At 49.9% G+C, this 26,966-nt stretch overlaps 11 protein-coding genes across 11 annotated transcripts; 5 read left to right on the forward strand and 6 right to left on the reverse strand.

Annotated features, from left to right (window-relative positions):
• Window positions 1-883: 883 nt before the first annotated feature.
• On the reverse strand, window positions 884-2,778 carry GAP1 (amino acid permease GAP1; the record flags this gene model as incomplete). The annotated part of the gene is made up of 3 exons (XM_041684803.1): window positions 884-1,946; window positions 2,012-2,429; window positions 2,502-2,778. 3 exons carry the CDS (start codon window positions 2,776-2,778, stop codon window positions 884-886), a joined length of 1,758 nt encoding a protein of 585 aa, XP_041538950.1.
• A 5,848-nt stretch (window positions 2,779-8,626) lies between these two features.
• LSM5 (RNA-binding protein LSM5) lies at window positions 8,627-9,248 on the reverse strand (the record flags this gene model as incomplete). Its single annotated transcript, XM_041684804.1, has 6 exons — window positions 8,627-8,665; window positions 8,730-8,793; window positions 8,909-8,936; window positions 8,990-9,028; window positions 9,095-9,151; window positions 9,224-9,248. 6 exons carry the CDS (start codon window positions 9,246-9,248, stop codon window positions 8,627-8,629), a joined length of 252 nt encoding a protein of 83 aa, XP_041538951.1.
• A 499-nt stretch (window positions 9,249-9,747) lies between these two features.
• Window positions 9,748-11,229, forward strand: AKAW2_20126S (3'-5' exonuclease; the record flags this gene model as incomplete). The annotated part of the gene is made up of 3 exons (XM_041684805.1): window positions 9,748-9,779; window positions 9,828-10,993; window positions 11,051-11,229. 3 exons carry the CDS (start codon window positions 9,748-9,750, stop codon window positions 11,227-11,229), a joined length of 1,377 nt encoding a protein of 458 aa, XP_041538952.1.
• Window positions 11,230-11,616: 387 nt separating this feature from the next.
• pex10 (ubiquitin-protein ligase peroxin 10) lies at window positions 11,617-12,753 on the reverse strand (the record flags this gene model as incomplete). Its single annotated transcript, XM_041684806.1, has 1 exon — window positions 11,617-12,753. The coding sequence occupies one exon, from the start codon at window positions 12,751-12,753 to the stop codon at window positions 11,617-11,619; it is 1,137 nt and encodes a 378-aa protein (XP_041538953.1).
• Window positions 12,754-13,432: 679 nt separating this feature from the next.
• Window positions 13,433-14,961, forward strand: ERD1 (EXS domain-containing protein; the record flags this gene model as incomplete). The annotated part of the gene is made up of 5 exons (XM_041684807.1): window positions 13,433-13,517; window positions 13,595-13,644; window positions 13,740-14,434; window positions 14,504-14,817; window positions 14,888-14,961. The coding sequence occupies 5 exons, from the start codon at window positions 13,433-13,435 to the stop codon at window positions 14,959-14,961; spliced, it is 1,218 nt and encodes a 405-aa protein (XP_041538954.1).
• Window positions 14,962-16,028: 1,067 nt separating this feature from the next.
• Window positions 16,029-17,087, reverse strand: AKAW2_20129A (uncharacterized protein; the record flags this gene model as incomplete). Its single annotated transcript, XM_041684808.1, has 1 exon — window positions 16,029-17,087. The coding sequence occupies one exon, from the start codon at window positions 17,085-17,087 to the stop codon at window positions 16,029-16,031; it is 1,059 nt and encodes a 352-aa protein (XP_041538955.1).
• Window positions 17,088-17,854: 767 nt separating this feature from the next.
• On the reverse strand, window positions 17,855-18,947 carry AKAW2_20130A (Ac45/VOA1 transmembrane domain-containing protein; the record flags this gene model as incomplete). The annotated part of the gene is made up of 5 exons (XM_041684809.1): window positions 17,855-17,994; window positions 18,046-18,264; window positions 18,320-18,424; window positions 18,489-18,787; window positions 18,853-18,947. The coding sequence occupies 5 exons, from the start codon at window positions 18,945-18,947 to the stop codon at window positions 17,855-17,857; spliced, it is 858 nt and encodes a 285-aa protein (XP_041538956.1).
• Window positions 18,948-19,240: 293 nt separating this feature from the next.
• Window positions 19,241-19,965, forward strand: AKAW2_20131S (rRNA-processing protein RRP17; the record flags this gene model as incomplete). The annotated part of the gene is made up of 2 exons (XM_041684810.1): window positions 19,241-19,420; window positions 19,486-19,965. The coding sequence occupies 2 exons, from the start codon at window positions 19,241-19,243 to the stop codon at window positions 19,963-19,965; spliced, it is 660 nt and encodes a 219-aa protein (XP_041538957.1).
• A 358-nt stretch (window positions 19,966-20,323) lies between these two features.
• AKAW2_20132A (tropomyosin) lies at window positions 20,324-21,099 on the reverse strand (the record flags this gene model as incomplete). The annotated part of the gene is made up of 3 exons (XM_041684811.1): window positions 20,324-20,486; window positions 20,582-20,886; window positions 21,082-21,099. 3 exons carry the CDS (start codon window positions 21,097-21,099, stop codon window positions 20,324-20,326), a joined length of 486 nt encoding a protein of 161 aa, XP_041538958.1.
• A 560-nt stretch (window positions 21,100-21,659) lies between these two features.
• AKAW2_20133S (uncharacterized protein) lies at window positions 21,660-23,060 on the forward strand (the record flags this gene model as incomplete). Its single annotated transcript, XM_041684812.1, has 3 exons — window positions 21,660-21,912; window positions 21,999-22,235; window positions 22,303-23,060. The coding sequence occupies 3 exons, from the start codon at window positions 21,660-21,662 to the stop codon at window positions 23,058-23,060; spliced, it is 1,248 nt and encodes a 415-aa protein (XP_041538959.1).
• A 1,339-nt stretch (window positions 23,061-24,399) lies between these two features.
• MT2 (putative cyclopropane-fatty-acyl-phospholipid synthase) lies at window positions 24,400-26,219 on the forward strand (the record flags this gene model as incomplete). Its single annotated transcript, XM_041684814.1, has 4 exons — window positions 24,400-24,504; window positions 24,637-25,123; window positions 25,194-25,945; window positions 26,010-26,219. 4 exons carry the CDS (start codon window positions 24,400-24,402, stop codon window positions 26,217-26,219), a joined length of 1,554 nt encoding a protein of 517 aa, XP_041538960.1.
• Between the last annotated feature and the right edge of the window lie 747 nt (window positions 26,220-26,966).

Here is a 26,966-nt window from a genome sequence, read left to right on the forward strand (position 1 = left end):
CACGTGTGGTTGCCGGTGGCTATTTTTGGGGGGCGCCGTGAAATATTACCGATATTACAGAGATTACAGCACTTGTCTTAGATTGATTTTCCCCAACCACGCCTGATATTTCCTAGTCTTTAGGGCTGGTGGGAATTTTTGGGAAGACCCATCGCGCAGCACCGGTAACCCAAAATAATGGGAAGAGGAAAAGAGCCGAACTCTCAGATCATTTCCCAAGAAGGAAGGCTCTGAAGACGATTGCTTCCACTAGACACAAAGAAGGGGAACTGGTGGTCGCCAGGCGTTAGTAATCTGGCACATCTTCACCCACTGATCTTCCCCCTGTATGACTGCTAGTATGTACAGACAGCGTAGAGACGCTGTCAATACTTCATGTAAGGTATTATTTACGTGGCTGGAGATGGTTGCTGCTGACTCGTTGTTGTTGTTCTCCAGATGCAAACACGCCAAGCCCGGAGACTGGCCAGCAGCAGATCCAAAACACGGCATTGCCGAATAGCTTCTGTCATGTTGCTTTTTTGGCACCACGCAGTTGACATGCTTCTATTCTTAGGGTCTGAATCATTTACTTCTAAATAGGAAGTCCATACAGTTGATCTCAATTTGTTCATTGTCAACCTACTTTCCTTCATCACTAAGCAGCGTCGAACTGTCTTCGTCGTCGAGTGAACTTTCTCATTTAGTGAAGAACATTCATTCGCCATCCCGATGCATCGGCTCAGCGCTGATCAATATGCTACCTAAGGAACATAAACTGAAGAGGGAGGCATGATCATTATCATACATTATTTAAAGCGCAAAAAGGGGATATGGATGGAAGAAAACGCAGCCCAAGCATGAAACAAGCCTTAACACCTCTGAAATGTGACCCAACCCAGCTTTAGCAGAAGAATTTCCACGCCTTCTTCCACGCAGGCCAGGCCGCCTGTTCTGCCTTTTCTTCTTCGATGAGCGCTTGGATGTCGAGTTCGCGTCGACCGGTATGGAGATCCATGTCCTTGGCCCGGATGAAGGGGGTCTTGAACCAAAGCTTGTAGGGGATGTAGAAGGCCAACACGACCGGCGCAGCAAGGTAGTCGGAGAAGAAGTTGGAAACTAATGCCGAAGCCGACATTTCACTATATCCGCTGGGCGCAAAGCCAACCCAAAACTGAGCAATCAGAACGAGGCAGTTGAAAATGAGTCCGATCCAGGAACCAATCACACCAGGCTGGGACGTGAAAGCCAGCTCGTCGAGGCTGTGCCCTTGCAGTTTCCAAGCGCGACGGAAGCGAATGTGACACAGGCAGATTGACCCCCAGGTGAAGATGGAGGAGAGACCTGAGATGGCCATCATCCATGTGAAGGCTTCACCCTCCTTATCGGAAGCGGCCAGGAATCCAAGCAAACCAAACGCCGAGGCAACGATGAGAGCCGGAAGAGGCCGGCCCTTGCGATCGATGTAGGCGAAGATTTTTGGAGCCTGCTGTTGCTCAGCCAGAGCCGCCAGAGTTCTAGAAGAGCCGTAGACAGCTGCATTGCCGACGGAGAGCACAGCAATCATGATGACAACGTTCATCACCGAAGGCAATCCAGAAATTCCCGCGTTCACGATGGAGATGACGAACGGAGACGCTTTGGCATCGGCGCTAGATGAACCATCGAGGAGTCGAGAATCGGTGTAGGGGACAAGGAGGCCGACCAAGGTAAGAGACACAATGTAGAAGAGGGTGATACGCCAGAACACCTGCTTGACGGCGGTCGGGAGCGATTTCCTAGGATTAGCGGTCTCCGCGGCGGCAAGGCCAACCAGCTCAGTACCAGCGAACGCAAATGCAGCATTCACAAAAACACTACAAAGACCCTTGAAGCCATCGTTAAAGGCGCCTGGGTCGTGCCAGTACCTTCCACCGATGTATCCACCATGGGGCCCGCCGCCACAGGTCAGGATGATACCGAGGATGCTGTATGAAGTCAGTAAACTCCTCATCGCATACTAATGTTGGAGGGGCAGTTCCAATAGACTCACATGAAGCCAACTACGGCGGTGACCTTGATTATGGAAAACACGAACTCTGCTTCACCATAACCCTTAACACCGAACATATTGATGCACACAATGACAGTCCAAAAAATAGCGACCCACGCAGCATTGGAGACGCCCGATTCCCAGTAGTCGACAGTCAACGAGGCGGCGACAATTTCGGTGGGAAGGGTCACGAGCCACTGCAGCAGATAATTCCAACCCATGGCGAAACCCCAAGCAGGATCGATGAACCGGGTGGAATAATGCGAGAACGAACCAGCAACAGGGAAGAGAACAGCCATCTCACCCAGCGCGTGCACAGTGCAGTAAAGCATGCAGCCGATCAAAGCATATGCGATCAGGACCGAGGCTGGGCCACCGGCCGCCAGGACCTTTCCAGATCCGACAAAAAGACCAGTACCTAAAGCGCGATGCAGTCAGCAAGGACGAAGCCCGGATGGCGTGAGCATCGGCATCAAGGGACCATGCATACCAATTGAACCACCAATCGCGATCATCTGAAGGTGGCGACCTTTGAGCTTGCGTGCCAGTGGAGAACTAGCGGTGTTCTGAGCAGCATTTTCGATATCGAAGGTCTTCCCATCTTGACCAGGTTCATGGTGCGACGAGGCACGGGCATTAGGATCTCTCTTGAAACTATCGATAATTCGCTGGCCAAAGCTGCCCTTGGTTGCTTCAGATTCGCCGTAGAGAGGGGGAGCGTCGCCGAACGAGGGCTCCGACTTGGGTTCAATGAAATCCTTCTCCATGGCTGAAGAGGTGTAATGCAGATTGCGAAGAAATGCAACAATTCACGACGGAACGAAGAAGGAACAAAGTGTTCACCAAAGCCAGTTCAGAAACCACGTGAAAAAACTAACGGGCGGGGTGAGGAGAAGGTGAGAGAGTGAGGTAGGAGAGTGAGGTAGGGAGGAGGAGGAGGGGAACTCCAGCGATGGTGACTGTGTTGTTTGCAGCCCGTGCAAGTGAAGGGTATCTCAAATCCCAAGATAGTAATGATAAGGAGGGGAGGGCTTTAGGGGAATACTATGAGCACCTCTTGAGGGAACCGGGCGGCAGGAGTTACTTATTTCTTTTCCGTTGAGAAGCGGAATCCGGGAAATGGGAAAATTCCCTGAGACATTAATTATTTCTGGTCAGGATGCAGGGGTTTTTATTATTATTTAAATAAGAACCGGGCGATATAGGTCACAGCAGTAATCCCCGACAGTTCCAATCCACCCATGGGAGTAAATACGGCCCCGATCCACGAGAGGTGGGAAGAACCACTGAACAAGCTCAGCAGACTCCAGTTGCGGGCCTGATATCGGCCACAAATCCATGTGGCCGAGCTAAATGGGCAGGAAGGCCGCAGGATAGTGGAGGCAAATGTAGGTCTGCTGCGACTTTGAGCTGGGCCCATGAGTAGCCGGATGCGCTCTGGCTAGTTTTGGAGTACTTTACTTTCTACTACTATGGGGAAAAAAGGCTAAACTGGTGGTGCGCGACAAATAGAGGGGGAACCAATCGGTGAAAGCGTCCAAGTTGACCATGGCCCCGGGGGGCTCCCTCGAGTACCACCTCATTAATTGATTAAGAGCAAAATAAGATTCTCACTAGATCTGATTGGTGGTTCTGCAAGGTATTATTAACTGTTACTCTTTGCTTTAGGGATGATTATTACACCCTACACCAACTAAACGCCTCCCAAGATAACTGGTTATCGGGGGATTCACTACTGCCACTGATAAGCACGACCAAGCCACCCTCTAGCCCTCTCCTCTCCTCTCTGCTTTAGGCTCCCGGCACTGCGTCTTACGATGGGCACGTTGTAACCCCTTCTGGATCCACTTGGGTTTTATCAAAAGAAAAAAAAATAACTACTGCTATTCTGTCCAGGAGATTTTTAGCATTCAGTTGTACAAGGGCAAAAAGTGATGAAAAATGATGAAGCATTGCTTTCATCATCTACTCCAAGTTGACTGATGGCACACAATGCAGTCATACACCAGACACTGACGAGGGAATTCAGCCTGACCCGGGGAAATAATAATGGAATTGAAAATCACCTCATCATCAGTGACGGAAGAAGGTAGCATTTTCATGATTTAAGGTTTCCACGCCACTAAGCTCGTTTATTTCCGAACCAATACCACTGTCTACTACCCAGTAGGTTAATCGTGTGATTCCAAAGCGACAAAGCAGGAGATGGGCATTATTTCCTGCCATCATGGTTCATGGTTCACAATCATACTAATCCTGTGTATGAGCTGAGTTTCAGGGATGTGGTGATACCCAGTAGGACTGCTATCTGCTATCTATCGGGCTATCTTGGCTTCCTGCGGTCCATGGACCCCAGGGTTCCGTTCTGGGGTGGAGACCCGCCCCAAACAAATCCACCCTTATCTCCGGTGGTCATAGTAGTGTCACTTTGTACCTCACCTTATCTCTGCTTCTCCCCCAGCTAACCGTTTCGCTTCCTTACTTATCTTATTATCATGGCACCTTCCCACCCCCCTAGTAGTGTCTCATCGGGGGCCAAAACCACGTACATAATAATTCGTAGTCAATCTTTGCTTCTTTTCGCTTTCTATTTCAATCTGATTGCACTACTCTACTCCTGAGTATCAGATTTGTGCTTGGCATCCATGTACACTGCATGGAAGGTAGTAGTCTATCCTCTTAGCATCTCGTATTATCCCACAGTAGGAATCCGTCCGCTGCCGCCTATCATAATCCACGTGTCCCGCCTCTGCCCGAATTATGACAAGTTGGTCCTTACTAGTACTATCTAAGCTAACGCGTAACCTACAGGGGAAATTATCTACACTACTACGAACAACTCTCCTGCAACATATGCTTTAACTAAGGTGATTTAGACCTCGTAGGAAATACTCCAACCCCCCTCTTCTCCTGCTTCTAGTACAAAAAGGGGCCCTGCGAGAATTAAGAGAGCCCTCCAAAGTTACTAGAAGGAAACGCAATCAACGGGCTGGCAGGCGCAGGCCAAAACTAAATCATCTCCGCAACCCACAGAATTTACGCGGCCGGGGTTGGGACCAATCAGGCCGCGCATGCAGGGATGTTGATAAGCCCTCGTTGCGGTCGGTTCGATGAGTTCATTTTCTGCCTATCAAGACATTATCCACTCCCCCAATAGCCTCCCTAGTAGTAGTCTCCTCCGTCGTTGTCCGTCGCTACTCCCTACGTGATCAACAAGTGCAATATCCATTTAGGGCCACTATGTTATACAGCCGCGCTCAGGTACATCACTCCTGATGCCTGTGTCATGATGGCGCAAATTAAGAACAGGGTAACGAAATATACAGAGAACCACTGACAGTAAGTGCAGTAACTAAGTACTCAGGAGTTCATCTCGCACACCTCAACGAAGCAAAAGGTAACTACAGTAACTACTAGTTGTGCCACCTCTTGCCACCCTTTACCAACTTCTCTTTCCATTTTCCACATCGTGATACTTTGTATTCCTGTTCCTCAAGGATCCCGAAGGAATGTCCGGTTGGAAAATATGACTGGCTACCACCCCTTGCTTATTCCAAACCTGGCTGAATTCTGGAACGTCGTCCTGTCATTTGGCTTCGGTTCTCCTGATCGATCGGGCCTCTAAGCTTTCGCACTACACAATTACCACCCGCTCGTTCGTCCCGTCGCGTCGCTGCTAGGGTAGCAGGGGGAGGAGGGACTGAACCCATGGAAGACCGATAGAAGCCAGTTGGAGTTTCTTTGCGGCGCGATAGCCCGACGAGTCCTGCAAGGCTAAGCCCACGCCCTCCTCCCTCGAGGAACGTTGAATCAGGATATCCGAATTGCTGCTTAGTCTAGTACTCCCCTACGGAGCCCTTCAATCAGGATTCCAGATTCTACTAATTAGTGGCAAGGTCGGATATCGCCGGCTCGTATAAGCCCCATCCGTGGTTCGTAGTCAGGTCATCCTTTAACGCCAACGGGTTTGTTTATTTGCCTCTTGCGGAGCTTCTTTTTTTTCTTTTGTTCGTTGATTTTGCCTCTTGAGTGGGTGGTGCCATCCATTCCACACAGATAGAGAGAATCAATTTATGGCTCACTTCTTTCACATGACATGTCAGACACCGATGGCAATATTGGGGATAGCTTCGGGCAAAGTACAGCCGTGTGAGCCATGTGGCCATGTGAAATGTGGTGCTACTGTGCTTCGAAGCTACATGTGGTAGCCTGACGCCTGGGCCGCCGCTCCGTTTGAGCTATCGCTCTGGTTGCTGCGAATGCTCCGACATGCAGCCCTGCCATGGTAGTTTCATAACAGGCTGTGTTATACTGCGGAATCCCCCTTCTCAGAGTTGTGAGCTGTTCAGAGTGGGAAGGATTTATGATCAACATACCCATCGCAAGGCTAGGAAAAGCAAAAACCGCAGCACATCTTCATAGTCAGCTGAAGAGACTCGAGAGAAGAGTACCAAGTATCACCCAAGATCATGCATATCAGCACCTGTAAAGAAGCGGAGAATCTCCACTACTAGCACGAACAATCTGTGCCTCCGTCCAGAAGTACGTGTACTCACACACCGGCCCGGTGGTGTCAGTCCGAGCAAAAGATCTACAACGTTTTGTTTGGTCAAGCGACTTGCAGCTGCCAGCAAATGAAGCGCTGGGGTTGCCCAGCTGTGCGACCGGTCCGGTTACGTGCAGGAAGAGCTTACTGGAGACAGAGCCAGCTAGCTGGAAATGGAGCCTAGCGCTGATACCGAGGTCAACGTTCAAATTACTGATCGAAGAATAGAATCAGGCTGTGCTAGCTGCTCTAGACTAGGTCTATGCGCTTTTGCTCTGTTGTTTTGAAAATGCCCCTTACTGCACAGGCAGCGAATCCAGCCAGATATTGATGGAGTTATTACTACTACTGTGTAGGCTGTTATCCAGGGGCATAATCACGCCGCAGAACTATACGAATGCATCTAGAATCAACCATTATTGACATATGCATACTAATAAGTAAGATACACAAAAGTCCCAATACAACATTTGTCAAAATACTCTCTTTTCTGATTCCCGACACAACTAGTAGTACGTAGTAAGTATCCCTCCCGTCCCTCGGCAGAACCAAGCAAGAAAACCCAAACCCCGCAATCCAACCCCCATCCATCCGACACTAAAACAAAAACCCCATAATTTGCACCTCACAAAAGCAAAAAGAAAGTCAAGGTCAAGAAAGTATCTACGTAACATCAACTCCCATAATCAAACCACGGCTCAAATCCGTCTCGAATAAGTCCGACAAACTTACTAACATACGTTTTTGTATGTAAGTAAAAATTAAAGTTAGATGAGGGTATAAACTTCTCAGCTGACTGACTAGCCTCGCCCACTTTTTTATTTTTTTGCGGGGAAGAGATTCTGTTACATAACAGATTCAATTCATTCCCGCTTTTCTCTGTCTTCAGTCCTTTTCAACCCCGCAAAATATCAAAGTACCTGTCATTGTCTCATGTAAGATTATGTATGTTTTACCCCGACATACATTTGACCAGCCTTGGGTCTGGGGGTGGGGGAAAGTCTGGGGTAGTCCTATTTAGCTTTGGTAGGTTGGGTTGATGCGACGTTGGCGGGTTTGATTTGGGATTGTGGTGGTGGTCGTCGTGTGGGGTTGGAGTCGGTTGGGGTTTGGGTTTGGGTTTGGAGGGATATATTCTGGAATTTAGTAGAGAGGGACTGAATGTCAAGTATAATGCCTATTTAGGCACTACTACTCATTTCATCTAGTAGTAGTGAATAGCTAATTAGGTGGCTCTTATTTGCTACGCAGGTAAGAGAAGAAGTACCGCGGCATATTTAGGTTTAGAGCTGCTACTTCACTTCAGGTTCTTGCCCTTCCGCGAGTTTTCTACGTCACTACTGTTGAGCCTGTTATGTACAGTACATAGTGAATTGGCAAATGTAGTACAGATCTACCTCATATTGCATAGCCATTGCTACACAGCCTTTTGATACGCTGTTGTTCTAAATAGGAAAGTCGTAGCGAAGGTGCATTCTATAGGAGATATTGTGAATAGGAGTTCTCCTTGTGCGCTTGTTCCTTACTGGAAAGAGGCTCCTTCTGTAGTAGAAGTAGTATGTATAGGGTATGTGGCTTCTTTAGGTGGTAGTTTATAAAATTTATACGTCCTAGTATGTGTTTCCTTTTCCATTGACCCCTGCACGATAATATGTTTGGTGTTTGGTCCAGGAGCCCCTGACCGGTACCTGCGTGAGGCTGCTTGCAGCATAGGCTATGTTGCATAGGGCTGTACCTGAGCATGTAGTCTCGGAGTGTAAGCACGGTAATATGTGGCGATATATGAATGATTATGAATGGAGTTATGCTTCTTCCACGTGATGTGTAAACTTGATATTGTTAGGATGAGGAACAGTAGCAAGAGCTCGATTTCAGATAGAATGTATGAAGGAAACTACTATGCCCTGTTGAATAAAACTACATCAAGTTGCATCTGTAGATCTCAAGACCTTAGTAGCCAGGATTTGTCTGAAGTAAACTTCATCATTACTACTGTCTATCTCAATCATGAGCGTTCATTCTATTACCATTTTGACATATCAAACAAGAAGAATCGTGGATATCATGACCTAAGAGCTACCGACGGGTCCCTCACCACCGGGGATCAACTGAATAATAGATACTGTCAGTCTGGAGCATAATCAGTAACACAAGGTATGGCTGAAGACATACCATGCAGACGTTGTTTCCGTTCAACAGAATCTTGGGGAGTTTCACTTGAGAGCCGGAGTAATCGCTGTCGCATGTTTAGCAATGGTTCTTTGCTTCACACACAGAGTGATAGCTAAGGGAAGGAGAGCCTCAGAGATAGGAGATTTCCATCCAGATAGCTTGCTGATAAGGGGGCTTACAACTCAGTCACGTCTTCCAGAACCATGTCTGCAGCAGGTCAGTTCACGCACATCGTACACCACGACAGGAGAAATACTTACTGACGTAGTCATCGAATCCAAGCAGCGTTCCGGCGAATTCTGAATGCATGTTAGCTATCTAGCTTATCGTCTGCCCCTCCCCCGCAGGGAGATGTTCATGCAGACCTTTGTCGTTCTTCATGATGACCCATATCCTGGATCCGACACACTTGTCGATCAATTCTGTCGCGCATGTTAATAAGCAGATCATCACAAGTACGCCATGTATACACGGCTTCTGACAGGGTCATTTACCAAGAGGAAGAAGTTGTGACGCCATTGTGGATTGATTAGGTTATTAAGCAGCTACTTCCAACTCAGCATATATCCCCCAAGATATGCAATCTATACCCATAGACAACTTACTGTTTTTCTTCTAGGTGGAAACAGGAGCCCCTTGCCTAGATCTGATATAGAAAATGAAGCGGGCGGACTGACGAACGGATGCTGGAATGATTCCATCCACACAATCTTGGCGGGCCCCGGTGGCAGAGTTTATCCGGCCCGGATGGCCTCCCCCAATCAGATCTACAATCCCACTCCGCTTCATCGGGTGTGATTTTCAGGTACGCCCTGTCGCTTTGTCGGTTCAAGGCTGCTGAAATCCTACATGATATATTAATTGAGCAGATTGTTATGATTCTATATTCTATTATGGACTTCTTTCAGTCAGTGTGCTTTGCGTGACTTGTAAGACTTGACGCGATCTATAAAGACCGGTGGCGGTGATAGAAGCCGGCGGCAAGCGTCACTTTTTACTTCTTTTGATCTGGTCTACTATGATGGCTCTCCGCGACGCAGCTATGTCTTGGTATTTCTACCCCGTTTATGACTGAACAAATTCTTATATATGTGTTAGCTCGACCAATGGATATATGTGCATACGCACAATGCAAAACCAGGCTGCCATGACAGCCACTCGCTCAAGGTTGCTGCGCAGGTCGTGCGCCTTGATTCAGCATATGACGCTGAATGGCTCAATAAACAGGCCGTACTCTGCTCTGAATAGTAGTAGCTGCTCTCCACGTTCCAGCTCGAGCAAAAATGAGAAAGACATTCTACAGAGCCTACCTGGAACAAGGCATGTCTCTTCCAGGATCGACAGTCGGTCCTGCGAACTTAAACCCCGGCCTTCACAGGCCAGCGACACGACACTTTGCAATCAGACCTCTCCATATACGTGTCGCCAAAATGCCGTTTCTAATAGCCACAGACATATAACCTATCCATTTCCAGCACAAGAAAGATGCTATAGCTCGAATACAGTCCTGCGACCAATGATTGAGCATATAATCGACAGTAAAGACGTCGGAGAACTCCAGACACCAGAATCACCAGTATTACTAGCCAAGTCAGAAACACTGAGTGCAAGCAACAATGACATAGATGAGTCTGCCTCAGAAAACCACCCAGCAGGAGAATCAAAACCGGTCCTCACACCCGCCGAGGATCCCCCAACACCCAAGTTCTGGAGCCACACCATGCTCAAAAGCCCCGAAGGCAAAAACATCATCGTCCACTACTGCAAAACACTCAAAAGCAGCGAAGACGTCGCGCAACTCTTCCTAAACGACAAGATCCTCGGCTTCGACATGGAATGGAAAGCGCAGGCCTCCGCCTGGAACAGCATCCAAGACAACGTATCCCTGATCCAAGTCGCAAACAGGGAGCGAATCGCTCTCTTCCACGTCGCGCTCTTTAGACCAGGCCGAAAACTCAGCGACCTCGTCCCTCCATCTCTCAAACAAATCATCGAATCTCCAGACATCACGAAGCTCGGAGTATCAATCAAAGCAGACTGCACGCGTCTCCGCAAGTACCTTAAGATCGATGCGCACGGGATCTTCGAGCTTAGCCATCTCCATAAACTGGTCAAATACTGTCAGAGTAACCCGAAACTGATTAACAAACGACCTGTCAATCTCAGTGAGCAGGTGGAGGAGCACCTGGGGCTTCCGTTGGAGAAAGCGGAAGATGTGAGGTGCAGTGATTGGACGGTCTCTTTGAGTTATCGCCAGGTGCAATGTAAGTTCTATTCGCCCGCCCCTGGTGCCGACACATGAATAATGAGTGTATGTGTAGATGCTGCATCCGATTCGTATGCTTGTATCTGCTTGTTTGATACTATGGATGCGAAGCGGAAAGCCCTCGATCCTCGACCACCTTTACCTGCTCATGCGGATCTGGATCTGCCTATTCGTATTGTGCAGGAGCCGACTGTGACGACGGTCCCTGATGATGTCGAAGTGGTTAAGCCTTAATGGCTTGCTTGAGACAGATTAACGGTACAGTGGTTGCCACAGCATATGCAAACTCCCGCGATGAACCAGGTCAGTTGCTGCCTGGTTTAAACATAGAGCGACGTGATATATCCTCTGTGGTTGAAATGACCAGATTTCAGGGCCCTAGACTTTGACTATCGGATCTATATAGATCTCAGAACTAGAACATGAAATGATACCCTTGCTAGAATCATCAATATATACAACATTTTCATCAGAAACTGAATAGAAAATCAGAGTCATTTACAATCGAGACTGCCAAAGTAATTGCCTCTAAAATGAATGGGGTATAATTATAGACAAGAAAGCATGATACAGTCCAGACATGTATATAAACAGCGCTGTAAAGTCATAAAACCATCAAAATCATCCCCTCAAGGGCAGCACTTTCGACAAGAGCACTTCCTGTCGACAAAGCGGGCACTCCGGCTTCTCCCGTACCCAGTCCCGCACACACGTCCAACAAAAGACATGTCCACAGGTCGTGACACTCGGATCTTTGAACAACTCCAGACAGAGCGTACATTTGCGCTGCTGTCCTTCAGGGATCCACGGGATCGCATGGGAGTCTTCCGAGAAATCGTACCGGGCAGCAGAAGCCGGAAGGAGAGGAAGCGAGGAGGGATTCTCGAGTGACGGTATCAAGGAGCCCCCATACTGTTTCATACCGGCATCTGCTTCAAGTCCAGTATCTTCATTTTCCTGTCCTAAGTCGGCCCCAACCTTCTTGATGTGCAGGATTCCCTGAACAGCGATCTGCAAGACAAGCAGCACACCCAAGACTTCATAACCAACCCGTTGTTCACCCTCCTCTACCTTCTTCGTGAAGACATACCGCAGGCCCGAGAACCGCTTCGAGAGATGATAGTAAGCGCCCGTGAAATAGAACGTTGCGATGCTAACGGCGTATATGGGTGACAGCGACGTGATGGAGTCCAGATGCTCGAGGATGTATTTCTGGATCCGGAGTTTCGTGAAGAAGGACGTTTTCTTAGATGACTTGTTGTCCTTGGCTTGCTCCACTGTTGTCTTCTTGGCTTGGGATGCTTTGAATTGTTGTCGAGCGATACTGCGTTCCAGCTTCGATCGCAGTCGTTGTCGGAAAGCGGGGAGAATTCGCTGCAGCGTCCAGGGCAGCAGGATACTGCTGAGGATGTACCCGGCTCGTCTGGGAAGAGAAGGGAGCTGAAGGGTGTCGTCTTCTAGTTGGACCAAGTCGCAGTATTCTTCTCCTAGGGTCCGGTTTCCGATGAAGGTGGTCAAGGCAAAGTAGAGGATCTCGGTTAGGTGTTTGATGGCATCGGAGTGGGTGTGTGCATAGCGAGCTCCGCGGAGAGAGCGAACAATTGAATGGGCTTGGCTTGTCAAGCTCCCTGTCATGAAGACATCCTTTTCATGCGACCGAATGATATCTGGGGAGGTAGCGAAAGGGTAGAAATGGGCCGAGGGAGAGACGGACGGTGTCGGAGCGGAGGTAGTTAGGGAGAGATCTTCGTCGGCCATTGTGAGGGAAGTGGGAGAGTGCGAGAGGTGGAGAGTTGAAGAAGAAATGCGGAGATACTGTGGGGAGAGAGCTATTCCCTCGTTGAGACAGCTATCATGGCCGGATAGAGATGGAGAAAGAAAGAGAGGGAGGGAGATAAGGCGCGTGGAATTGTATAGCAGCGCCGGCATGCAACGGCGGATCCCCGAAAGGCGGAGGAGTATCGCCAGTGCCTCGGTAATACTCACGTGATGCTCTAGACAGCCGCAACGTGACCCCTATCACATGACTCAACTCACGTGCTAAGGGTCAAGTCCCAAAGAGGCCAGGCTAGACCCAAAGCGGGACCAGTGCGCGTCGTTACAAGCCGGAAAGCCGCGCGGAGCCGCTGGGCCCCGTCCAAAGTGGAAAGCCGACCTGAAACCGGCGGTCCCTGAGCTTCTTCACTTCCCGCTGCTTAAACTGCTTCGCTGGTCATGATTTGAGTGCCCTTTGTGGTCGTCAAACCTCACCCCGAGTCGCTCCTTGATCTCCCCCCCCTCCAACCCCCCTCTCCCCCCTTCGCCTGATCAGTCACTGTCGCTACATACTCTTCACTACTGGCTCCGTGCCTCGAGCCTCCCTCGAGTCACTTCCGAATCTCCCTCTCGGTCTCCCTCTGGTGCTGAATTCCCGGCGCCGCCGTCTCTTCAATGGAATATGGGTGTCGATCAACATGCTCAATTGGATCGCTTCAGTCTCTTCCTCCCCTTCCCCTATCGCGTGGCGGTGATACTGCTGGCTGGTATGCTACCCCTTGGATGATCGCCCCCCTCCTCTAATCCCCGGCATTTCATTTGGCTGACATTTCGTTATCGATAGGTTTCTGGGGTTGGGGTGCTAATCTGCAGTACCTCCTAAAGGCCAATATTGTGGGTGATGCCCCTCCCTCTCCCTCTTCATCCCCCTTCCCTTACACCTTCTTTTGTCTATAGTTATATACATTCGCTGACTGGCTTCTTCTTAGGATGTCCCTGCCCTCATTAAATACCCTGCTCGACAATCCTCCAGTCAACGCCCGCATTATGCCTCGACATACCAGTTGGCCACTATCCTGACCATCCCGCTCGTCGTCTCCCTCCTTATCTTCTGGCCTGCCACCCATGGCTCTGCAGAACGCGTCGAAGCGGTGGAGTTCATTCCGCAATCATACTTCTTCATTGGACTATTTATCCTCATCTTGCCCTTCTACCGAATCGCGCGCTCGGGCCGATATCGGTTCTTCATGACTTTGAAGCGCATCAGTCTTGGAGGTCTGGCGGAAGCACAAGATGGCAAATTCGGGGATATTCTGCTGGCAGATGCTCTGACAAGCTATTCGAGAGTCCTCGCGGACTTGGTTGTTACCTTCTGCATGTTCTTTACCACGGACGTCTCCAGCACGTCCAAACCCACCCGCAAGTGTCGCACGAACGATTACGTCGTTCCCTTGATCATCGCTTTTCCCAGTATTATCCGACTTCGCCAATGTCTCATCGAATACTTGCGTGTGCGTCGGGCTACCCAGCGTAGTCAAGTCGCAGGCAGCCAGGGTGGCCAGCACTTGGCTAACGCCCTGAAATACGCCACCGCGTTCCCGGTTATCATCCTGGCAGCCAAATTAAAGAACTACAACCCTCTAGACTTTTACGGCTACAGTGAGATGAGCCTTTCGCGGCTCTTGTACGTGCTCGACTGCTCTTTCCTGCCTTCTGCGAGTGGCTCTGTCTAACCGCGCTTCCTCTGTTACAGGTTTTTCTTTACATTCATCAACTCCGCATACTCCTTCTACTGGGATGTCACCAAGGATTGGGATTTGACCCTCTTCTCTTCGGCACGCCACAGTCACGAACACCCATACGGACTGCGCCGCCATCGCTACTTCGCCAACCGACAATACTACCTCGCGATCATCATTGATCTGGCCATCCGTTTCTCCTGGCTCTCTAGATACGTGCCGGGATTTGTCTGGATGAGTGAGACCGAGTTTGGAATTTTTATACTCATGTTCTCCGAGGTCGCCCGTCGTTGGATGTGGGTTTTCCTCCGCGTCGAGGCCGAGTGGAGTAAGTCACCCATCCATCACACAAGCACGTTACCGTGCCACCTTCAACTGACTCGTGGCACCGAAAACAGTCCGAAACAGCCGCGGTCCTGCCCCCGACGATATTCTCCTTGGCGAGTTCGGCGGCAAATTGGACGCAGACTGAACTTATACAACCTTGCCGCATCTTTCTAGACAAGGCTTCTCGCCCATTCCTCTATAAACTGACATGACTTTTGTGTATCCAACATTGTAGCCAGCATTCATCGTTATTGTGATTACGTATGTAAGAACATCTTTCTTCCTTCTGCCTTTTATCTCCTGCCTTCCACCCTTTTCTTGGTTTGGCTTGGTGCGTCTAGAGCCCATCCGGCCCATTTACTTTTTTCAAACTTGATTTGATTTGGATTGGCTTGGTTCCGTTCCTCTTACTATACACTTGTCTGTTCTATACACACACACACACACCTATACTTATTTTCTTCTTCTCTTCTTTTTTTCCATTTTTCTACTGGGAGGCGGAGAGGCGTCTGTATCATATTATATTGGGCAGGAAACAAAGGGAAAGGGAGTGTTGCGGAGCAGTTCATGTGTTGTTTCGTATACGCTAAAACGTATAGTATAAATCCTCAGTCTGTTTTGTTTCTTTTCTTTATTTCCTATATCTTATACTCCCTCTTTTTTTTCTTCTTTGCCACTCTCTCTTCGGGTTCCTTTCATTCCTTTCGTTGTAGTAGCTTTTCTCTTTCATTATGTATTGGGTACCTAGTAGTACCACTCGTTTTGGTACTGTTTGGGGGTGGAGGAAAGACTGCGGGTTGGTCATAGTGCTGGATAGTATGATAATCGGGGCTGTCGTGGACAGTGCACTCGCTTTAATCGGTAATACTAATGGTGATTATTAATAAGTTGCTTGCTTTTCTTTCACTAGTGGAGGTAGTTACAGTGATAGCATGGACGCTGAATGGAAGGAATAAATAATGATAGAAAGGTAGAACAATAAATCACTAGATAAATGCTCGTTGATCGTGAAAGGGGCTTAGCTGACATAATAGAAAAATGATAGAATAAAATATACAATACAGTAATAAACATATAAGCAGGAAAAGAAGTTCAAGATAAGAGATCTGTATAATGGAAGAGATGCGAAATATACAACACGGTAAAGGAAATAATGGAAATGAAGAAAATAATGAGAAATCGTCGCTCGTACAACAGCATAGATAGGTCATATCAATGTCTGTTCTGAGGCGTATTGTGGTTATCGAACAAATCTTCCAGATATGCGCTTGGTGTGCGACCCTGAGGAGGAGAGGAGAGATTCACGCTGCTGGTAGAAGGGCCTTCTGCGCGGGACCGTCTGGCACTACGACGGGGCGTCGTGTCCTGTTCGTTGGCTGCTGGGGATAGGCCTGGTGATTCAGGAGGGCTAGGGGCTGTTTTGGCCCTCGTATAACCCTGCGACTGTGGTCCCATGCCTGGTAGATCGGCCGCCGAAAAGCGTGCTTCGTGAGTCCGAGGAGGCGCTGCACTGCCGGTGTTGTAGTAGCCTGCAGGGAGATAGGCAGACCGCCTGTTACTGCTGCTGCTGCGATGCATTCCGGCGGTGGGCGAAAAGAACAGCGCGCTATTCGAGCTGGGGGTCTTTGTGGAAGGTGACCTATGGTGTCGGTGGCTGTGACGGTGGTGATGATGCCCTCCACCACCCAGCTTCTCGAGGGTGACACCTGGTCCGGAGCTTGATCTCCTAGAGCGAGATCTTCGCTTCTTGGTGCGAAGCAGTCCTTTGGTTTCGGATGACCGAACCATGGCGGCTTGACGAACGGAACGGTTGACTGACCAGGCTACGAGGGCGCGCCAGGCCAGAATAGCGAATCCAATGGCACCAAGGACAGCCCCGACAACGATGAATAGAGTCCCCTCGGGGATCTTCGACTTCTGCATGTACGGTGCATCGGCCGTGGGTGGAACAGTGACGATGGGATAGCCACTGGTTGAGGAAGAGGAAGAAGAAGAGCTTGAGTCAGTTGACGTGGACGAAGCATCTGTCGTTGAGCTAGACGATGAGTCCGTCGTGGTGGCAGCTGAAGTGGTAGTACTGTCATCTGACGAGGTTGTCGCAGAGTCCGTAGTTGAAGATGTGTCCGCCGTTGTGGCGGCAGTGGTTGTAGAGTCGTCGGTAGTGGAATCCTGAGCGACTGAAACTTGCGCGACAAAGACAATGATAAACAATAGAAGGAGTATGAATGAAGGCTGGCGGGCCCTTGAGAGGCCCACCGACAGGGCTACCATGGTTGATATAGACTCCTGGGTACGTATCAGATCGAGTGATAACGAGAGTTCGTAGAACCAGCAATGACCGGTGCAATTAGAGTTGATGCAAGAGACGCAACTTCATAGTCAAGAGGGATCCGAAATCGTCAGCAAAACAAGAACTGAATCGGATGTCTCTGGTCGTAGATTGATTGCATGGATAGCGGGTGTCTCCAGGCAGGCGGGCGGGACTTAATATCGGTCTCCACCCAAAACAAGAGGGTCAACAAGCGATGGATGCAAGGGTAAGACGGTGATCACCGAGGTAGGGCAGACAGCCAAACGAGGGACTACAGCGACAGCCGCTGTGCGGTTAATCCGTGTCTTGAGGACCCCCCAAAGCGAGCGATGAGCATGAAGAGAGCGAGCAAAGACGAGGTCTTTGACAGCCAAGCGGTGGTTGCCCCGTGCCATCCTCGGCCGGCCTGAGGCTTCCACACTATGGCCCACGTGATACCCAAGTTATTCTTAGCGGCGAGGTAAGTTCAGGCTATTGGGCCATTCCCTTAATTATTAACTCTAAATGTGAGACATTCTAGGATTCGTCATCAATCATGTTCGATGGTTAGATATCTACCTCGACGCCCAAACGATACCTACTTGGGTGCCACTTTCACTCGTACAATATGATAGATTCCACAAATAAGCAAACGCCGCTTCGCTGATATACAGCCTATTCATAATATAGCAAGTTATGCAAAGAAGAAGCAAGACTAATGACACGAATCTGGAAGAACAACCGCTAATCACTGCTGCTTCTTCTGCACAGCGGCCGATGTGTCCTTCTCGAATGCTGCATAGGGAACCTCCAAGCTCAAAAGAGCAGACAGTCCGACATAGAAGATCATCAGGAACACCAGGGTCGCGAGAAGTCCCATCCAAATGCCTGTTGACGGTCAGATTAAGTCTTGCGGTGGCTTGGTTTCGGTCTACATACCGGGTGTAAAGAACTGGTATTCCTGGAAAAGAGTCTTGTTGGACGAAGATTGACTGTCATGAGCAGAGTAGTCGCGCTTGAGGTCCATGTGAAGGGGATCCTGTTCCGCTTGGTAGAAATCGGAACCGGTGTCTTCAAGTTCCCTCGGGGAAGTGACGTAAAGGATCGTGTAGCCCTTGGACTCCGGGAGCCGGTCAATGACATTGAAGAGCAAGCCATCTACAAAAACAATAAGCATCTCTGCGGGAGTAGTATAGACGTGTGGGCCACCAACCGTTGTTCGAAAGCTGCTTCTTCCGATCATGTCCCGCAGGCAGGACAGGCAAGTCAACAACGATGATGCGGGACTCCGCATCGAAGTCGGCAGAGTGAGAATCAGCTAATCATTTGCTGTCAGTCATGTCCTTCATCAATCGACCACTCATACACAAGTGAGCACCTACAGGAAGCGTCCATCACGGTCGATTCAGCCCCGCACTCCTTCTCGAGCAACTTCTGGACATCCTTCGCCTCTATCTCGCCCACAACTTCATTCACAATCGTCTTTGTCCGGATGTTCTTGTCCTTCCCCGTCATCTTCCCACCAAGACGCGGTGCGGACTGGCGAGTAGCGAAGTCGGTGCTGTGCACACCGGGCTGAGAAGCAATAACATAGTAGTCGGAAGGGCAGCCACTCAGCCCCGTGGATAGATCTTCTAAGATAGCGGGAGCAGTCCGCAGCTGTGCCGACGTAGAAGGGATCCTGTAGAAGCTAGTTAGCTGGGACATGCTATGGGAGTCCCGCAATCGAGCAAGTGTCACGCATACTGGGAGGTCGATGCTAGGAAAAAGGGAGAGGTGTCGCGGATTGCGTTCGCCGTCGTCGCTCCCAGAGCGAGCAGCGAAAAGGTTCCCAAACGCATGGTGGTGAAATAGGGGGGTAGCTATCAGACGAGCGGACGGCTATCTAGAGAACCTCCGGGAGGAATGAATGATGATGTTGGAGCCAGGCTGGTGGATTGGCCGACGACGGCTCGGAGGCGGTCGAGCCAACCACCGGCACGGCTTAGCTCGACTTGTCTCCCCGGCCGTGACGTTCTGGCAATGCGGCCGTTTTGGAAATTTTTCCCTGAACTAAAAATCCCCGCCTCAGAGAACAACATCACTTCTTCCATAATTTTAGACGATTCATTCGAATTGTCGCATATATACAAACATGGGGCCAGCAGCGAAAAGGAGAAAGGTGGCCAGCAAAGTCGAAGAAGTTACCTTCGACGCTGCCGATCGCCAGCAGTTTCTCACAGGCTTTCGCAAGCGCAAACAACAACGCATTAAACATGCACAAGAGGTGGCCGAGCAGAAGGCCCGTGAACTGAAGCGTGAGGAGCGCAAAAGGGTATGTCTATTCGCCGGCGATCAGGTTGCTTAATTGCACCGGAACTAATTTTGCTTGCAATCTAGATCCGCGAAGAGCGAACCGCAGAATTCCAGCGCGCTATCGAGGAACATAAAAAACAACTCAAGAGATTGAAGGAAGAGGACAGTGATGAGGACAACTCGAGTTCGGGAAGTGGTGATGAAGACGACCAGGAATGGGAAGGGTTCGAAGAACCCCCAGCCGTGGATTACGAGGCCGAATACATAGACGAAGACAAGTACACGACGGTCACAGTGGAAGAAATGGATCCTTCCAGGGAAGGCCTACTGCGATCGGCAGGCAATGAGTCGGACGACGAGGAAGAGGAGCAGACGGAGACGAAACCTGCACCGGACACCAAATCAACCGCGGCCGGCGAGAAGACGAAAAAGAAGACCGATAACAAGCCGAAAAAAAAGAAGAAGAAGTTCCGCTACGAGTCTAAAGAGGAACGCAAGCTTACGAGGGTGAAGGAGCGCGCGGCGAAATCGAGGAAAGCCCAGGCTCGACGAGACCGCTCATAATATCCAGTCCTATACAACACAGCACAGCACATTTATGAACCAGCATACGGATGAGAATACAGAAGCCAGAAGAGGGGCGCTCCCAATTAAATATGCTCTATGTACCTTCACAATGACTAATATGGTAAACAATAAAAGGTTAAACAAGGTCACGGGGACGAGCGGAGAGACCGGTTGATGATGCGGATGAAGCCAGCTAGATGACACGACGAAAAAAAGATACAGCTAAAATCCGTCTCCCTGCAGACAGGACATATAGATCAGACTGTGATGTGCAGGAAAAGAAAGCAAAGGTAAAAGTATATTTGGGGAAAAGGCTGAAATCCAGCATCTTCCGGGCCTCGGCGCCATCTCCTTTTTAAACATTGCTGATGGAGACCTCGAGGTCGTGCAGATCCTTCTGCAACTCGGCGTATTTCTTTGCCATCTCCTCGTACTTGCTCTCCCACTGGTCACGGGACGCTTCGAGAGCCTGCACCTTGCGTTCGTAGTGGCCAGCCTTGACGTCGGTTTGGCGGAGCCTAGAGCACGAGCATAGTCAGTATATGTGTTGCTCCGTTGCGGACACGTAAGAAATGCGGTGCGGGGAGGGGGCGGAAATGGGAAATAAACGTACTTCTCGTTGGTCTCCCGGAGGTTCCGGTCAGCATCCTCGGCCTCTTCTTCCAGAAGTTGCAGACGGCGCTGGAGAGCCTCGTTCTGAGTATCGTGCTGAGCGCTCTGGTTGGCAGAATCCTTGGCCTCCTTAAGAGCGGTCTCGAGCTTCTCGACCTCACCCTCCAGAAGTTGGTTCCGGTGGTTGAGGGATGTGATCTCCTGCTCCTTGGCGAGGTTCTCCTGCTCCAGCGTCTTGACCTTGCTCTTAAGCTCCTCAACCTTCTCCTGGGCCTCCTCGGCCTCGAGGCGGAGGTTGTTCATTCTCTAGAATCATGGTGGTCAGTCTTCGGATATTTCCAGTTTATTTACACATTTCTGTTTGTGGTAATGAAGATAGATGGATCATAATGAGTGATGCGGTGGGAGACATAAGAACGCATGTGGTGGTGCATGTTGCAGTTCCAGGCAGCTTAGAAGCTACCCCGCCAACAGGGGGAGGGGAAGGGAAAGGAATCTCACCTCCTTGATCTTATCCATGTTGGGCAGTTATTTGCAGTGAAGGAACGGGGAATATGTATGGTAGAAAGTAGATGTTTCGATGGGTTGGGGATGCGGGACGGCTTTCGCTCAGCGATAAACCAGACAGAGATGCAGTAGGGAAGCAAGTAGTCAAAAGGACAAATGGGTTTTGGGTTTAAGGGAGAAAGGAAGAGAAGTGGAGGAGGGCCTTTCAGGTAAGGTTGACTTTCTTGCCTGGCCTGGCGGTCAGCCGCGACTAGTGGTTGGGCCCGATCCATTTTTGGTATGGTAGGGGATGCCATCGCCCCCCCTGGATGGGCAGTGCCACAGTTGCTGTGGCTGATACTTTACCGTCCCGGTGTTACGGAATACAGTCAGTTGTATTGTCTCCACGGGCAACCGCCACGAAAACATCTCGGTTGCGTGACGCTGCATCTAGAACCATGTCGACAAGCTCCGCTCTCCTTCCTTCAGTGCTGACGCGCCGCTTCCAGCACCTTTAGCTCCGACCTCCAGTATAACCTACGCCAATCGATCTTCGCTCGTTGAATGAGCCGTGTGAATACATAACTGCCACCATGTTGGCTGTACGCGACCAAGAAAACCTGGTCCACTCTCACCAGACCGTTGCCGCGTCGAAACCACTCAATCAAGGCGTGAGACATTTGCAACCCAAGACCCCCGGCGCTCGAGTACCAAAAACGCCATTTAAAGTCCCTTTGAAGAATGATGAGAACGATCCGCTGGCTTTTGGGAAGAAAACCGTGAAGGGGGGTAAACAGAAGGAGAATATCAACTTGACCACGAAAAATGCCTTCATCACTCCGGCGGGTACGTAATGGGAATCTACGACCATGTTCAAGTCGCATGACTTGATCCTTGCTATTCGCTATTCATGAGACTAACACACTTTGCAGCAGATCCTCGTCAGCGTGCCCCTCTCGGCATGAAGACGACAAATGCCAAAGCCAGGGGATTGCAGACGCCAGCCCCTCCTGGAGGGACGGTGAAGCCTGACAGGACCATCAAAAGAGGTTCTACGCAGAGAGCGAAGAAATTTGCTCCCTTTGTAGAGCCAAGTCAGCCAGAGGTCCAGGCGAAACCGGTAGAAGATGATGTCCCTGACATTGAGTATATGCCCCCTAAGCCCAAAGGTCAGTAGTCCTTTCGCGGGGTTCTCGCAGAGATATCAAGGGGCTCGTTGTGTCTGACTTATCGCAGATCTTCCTGACATCCCGGACGATGTCACTTATGATACCACCTTTCCGCAATTCCAGCCCAAAAATCTCGCCTTAGGACTGGAAAGTGTGTATGGTGATAATGAGGTTGGCCCCGATGGGCTCACTAAACGCGAGCGGAAATTTCAAGAAGATTCAGCTGCTTGCGACAGAATGGTTGAGGAAATGATTCGAAAGCAAGTCGAGAGCATTGGCTTCGAAGAAACATACGAGACCGTTCCAATTGAGGAGCCGCCTGCAGCGGACGCTACTCAACGCCAAATTCAAACGCGTTCACGAACGAGAGCGGCCAACAACAAGACGAAACATACCAGCAATATCTCCACCATCCGAGCTCGTGATGCTGCTGCTGCCTTGTCCGGGACACAGCGTTCTGTTCCACGCACCAGACCGGCTGTTTCGGCCAAGCCTAGGGTTACTTCTGCCTTGTTCCCGTCTAAAAAACCAAGAGAACCGACCAATCCATCGATTATGCGTCAAACGGCCGCTGCTGCAACTTCCCAAACGACGGTGGGATATAGTAGGGGCCGGGAAGTGTCGACCAAGTTACATGGCAGGACGGCCAGTCCAACAGAGCTGGAGACAGTCCCCCAAGGAATACTATCACCCGATACCTATCTGCAGCCCTGTGGAACTCCACCATTGATCGCCGACACGATTGGGCTAGACTTGGAGAATGCGGAGGGGCTTCCGACATTTGATGAAGATGAAGAAGCTCAGAACTTTCAATTAACGCTGTGACGTGAGATGTGTGAAGAACCAAGGCGAATACAGAGGTCTACTTCCGGCGTATTATATGGGATTTTATGGGTTCATGTTATTGGTAGTTGAGTGGTGTTCTTTGGTTTCCCGGTTTACTTTTATGTGTCTTCCATGTTTCGTTGCACTCGCCAACGTGTAAGTATTCTTTTCCTGACTGGCAAGAACAGTCATGGAAAAAGAAACCTCACGGAGGCAGCGAGATGGAGCACGGGACTTGAAAGGGGGGGGGGCGTTCTAGAAAGTTATGATGTATCTATTTACGATGGGGGTTACAGTGTTATCCTGTTATGACTTGACGAGTCCCACGGAAGACCCCGGCGTGGGGCTTGTCCCTATTTGAGCATGAAATTGGGCTGTATGATTAATAGCCAGAATATTCGTAATGGACCCTCCTGTAGTGGGTGTTGCCGGCCCTCAAACAGTGGTTCCCTCCCAGGCTAACCGTTTGATGGCTCAATTGATTAAGCTGCTTTAAGGGGCAACTTCACTTGCAACGCCCATGACTAAGCCCACTGGACCAAGCAAAAGGGGCCACGCACCGCAGTTGGGTTTCAGACCCGAGGAAAAGACCGAATGCCAACCTTGGATGGGGAAGTTGAGATCGTTTATAAAGATAGTAACTGGTTAGGAGGTGTCCTGGTCCCCGACCGCGGAACGTGAGAAGGTTGTTCCTGTTCTAGGTCGGTTTGCAATCAGCCAAATAAAGGACCTTCGGTTGTGAGGAGTGCTTTTTGGCACTTGACGCAAGAAAGAGAGAAGAGAGAGAGAGAGCCCCAATATAACTAACTACCAACTACTAATTAATCGATACTACTAACTAACTAATCTATGCGACGCTCACCGCTTGTCCTCCCGGGCGAGACCCAGTTGGACTGGACCACTTCGTCTAGAATCAATCCTTGGAAACTTGTCCAAGCAATCAACACTTCTTCTCCCAGCCTTACAGCAAAAGCTGCTGCTGCTGCAGGAGTGTTCATGTAGTGGTGGTTCAGTTACTTTTATCATCATGTTATCACCCAGATAAATATAACGAATGCCTGTTCAAACCCCTGTAGCATCACTCGATAAAATTAGTAGACCAATTACAGAACGAGAGGAGGAAGTTCTCATGTTCTTTGCTTAGGCGCAGTCTTCCGAACCCTGGCGGTTGATCAGTTGCTCAAGCAATAATCCACTCGCTCCCGCCTCACAAGCAATCCTGTTCTTCCCTCTTTTCTCCAATTCCCTCTCCTCTTCCCCTTCTCTTTCTCCTCCCACCTCTCCTCCTCCCTCTCCCTCCCCCTCCCCCTCTCCCTCTCGACAATTCGTCTCCTCCGCCATGACGAATATCCATCCCGAGTCCCCAGAGGACTTCGAGTTCATTGAAACTCCACCCGCCTCCTGCACTACTCCCGCCGACGATTGCGGTGTGCGGACTACCTCGGTGAGTTAGTTGTAGCACATGAACAGCTCCTGAAGAGCTCCTCCAGGGTTCTTGACACCTACTTTTCGGAACAGGAATGGGTCAATTCAATTCGCAATGTCAGTAAGCTAATCTTCTGCTGTTTTTTGCTAGTATCCGGCCATCAAAAATGCCCCCGTCCCCGCGGATTCTCAGGGTAGCGATAGCTTCTCCAACACCCTCCTCTTCGCTCTCCTCATCCTTGTCCCATGGTATCTCGCCCGCCAGATCGGTGGTGGTTTCTACACCACCATCTTCTTCGCCATCTTCACCACCGTCCCCATTCTGATGGGCTTCTGGTCCATCGCCTCTTCCATCTCTCCCCGCAAGAATGAAAAGGCCAAGTATGCTGGTCGCCCCGTCGAGTACTACCTGAACTTCCACAGCGAGCATGATCGTACTGCCTACCGTGGCAAGAGCAAGATTCCCATGGAGGTCTTCTACGAGAAGTACTTCAATGGCGAGGTGGACTTCAAGTGTGATGCCCTGGAGGCTCTGGAGTTCAGACACGACTGGGCCAACTTCCGCTTCACCATGGGTCTCTACAAGCACTTCCTCTTCGGTTTCATCCCCGAGATGCTGATGCACACCCGCTCCCAAGGTACGTGTTTAATTAACTACATTTGGCCCGGTGGTGGGGGTTTCGTGCTGACTCAAGCGACTTTGGTTAGATGAGGAGCAGGTTCGTGACCACTACGACCGCGGTGACGACTTCTACGCTTGGTTCTTGGGCCCCCGTATGATCTACACTTCCGGTATCATCAGCGACCCCAACAAGGAAGAGACTCTGGAGGAACTGCAGGACAACAAGCTGGCTGTGGTCTGCGAAAAGATTGGCGTTAAGCCCGGTGACACTGTCCTTGATCTCGGTTGTGGCTGGGGTACTCTGGCCAAGTATGCTTCGGTTCACTATGGCGCTCAGGTCACTGGTATCACCTTGGGTCGCAACCAGACTGCTTGGGGTAACAAGGGTCTCCGCAATGCCGGTGTTGATGAGTCTCAGAGCCGTATCCTGTGCCTTGACTACCGTGACGCTCCTCGGGTTGATGGCGGTTACAAGAAGATCACTTGCCTTGAGATGGCCGAGCACGTCGGTGTCCGTCACTTCACTTCCTTCCTCTCTCAGGTCTACGACATGCTGGACGACGATGGTGTCTTCTTCCTGCAGATCGCTGGTCTGCGCAAGTCTTGGCAGTACGAGGATCTCATCTGGGGTCTTTTCATGAACAAATACATCTTCCCTGGCGCTGACGCTAGCACTCCCCTTGGCTTCGTCGTTGACAGACTGGAGGCTGCTGGATTCGAAATCAAGGCCATTGACACTATTGGTGTTCACTACTCTGCTACCTTGTGGCGCTGGTACCGGAACTGGATGGGCAACCGTGACAAGGTTGAGGCCAAGTACGGCAAGAGATGGTTCAGAGTGAGTTCTCCAACCCCCGTTCAGTGTATACGACAGGACGATACTAACATATGACTACTTCCAGATCTGGGAATACTTCTTGGCTTACTCCACCATCACCTCCCGCCAGGGTGGTGCTACCTGCTGGCAGCTTACCCTCGTTAAGAACATCAACTCCACCCACCGTGTTGAGGGTATCCCCAGCCAGTATGGTCTCAGCGGTGCCCGTGAGGCCGCCATCACCCGTGCCGGCACCGGTGCTGTCCCCAAGGCTCACGTTCCTAACAAGGCTTAAATGTACCCTTACGGCAATATGCCGGTCGAATAGGCGTCTTGACATTGCCAACAGCCTATAGCACTGATTTACCGTCCATTGAGAAGGCTGTTGCACTTTCTAAAACATCGATTTCAGTAAACGAACTGGAAACTCTGGACAGTGGAAGTGAACAAAGGAGGATGACAACCATGTCTCAATCTTTTTTTATCTAAGGTATGCCGGAATGAGAGGAGTGGGATTTCTTTTCTCATATGGAAATGGAAATGAACGACACATTACTTTTTATGTACAATGTTTCTGACCTATATACTACTTCTTTTCTCTTCTCCGGAAAAGGCTGTATGTGATTGATAGCAATCAGAATGAAATCATGTAATAATGAAAATACTAGAAGATGTGATATGCAGCGTCTACATCCGTTGTGATTGGATGCGCTTCTATGTAGTCTAAAAATCTATTGTTCTTTCTATTCATAGTTTAGGCACGATGCTTCTATATATATCATTTATCTCTACTGATCTGTACTTGCTATAATGAGGGTGAACAGAGTGATGTAACAATAGGATCTACTTAGTATATGAACTATCAATCACCCCCTGAACTGGCCAATGTTTAGTCTCAGAGACTGGCGAGCTAGTCTCGTGGGTGGAATATAAGTTAGCGCGAACGAATGACCGGGGGTCCCTCCCCAAGCCATGCCACCCAAACACCGACTACGAAAGACTACGGCAGTGTTAGCCGCACAAGAGAGAGTGTTACACATCG

Source organism: Aspergillus luchuensis, chromosome 2, assembly GCF_016861625.1.
Source record: "Aspergillus luchuensis IFO 4308 DNA, chromosome 2, nearly complete sequence".
Taxonomy (NCBI): domain Eukaryota; kingdom Fungi; phylum Ascomycota; class Eurotiomycetes; order Eurotiales; family Aspergillaceae; genus Aspergillus; species Aspergillus luchuensis.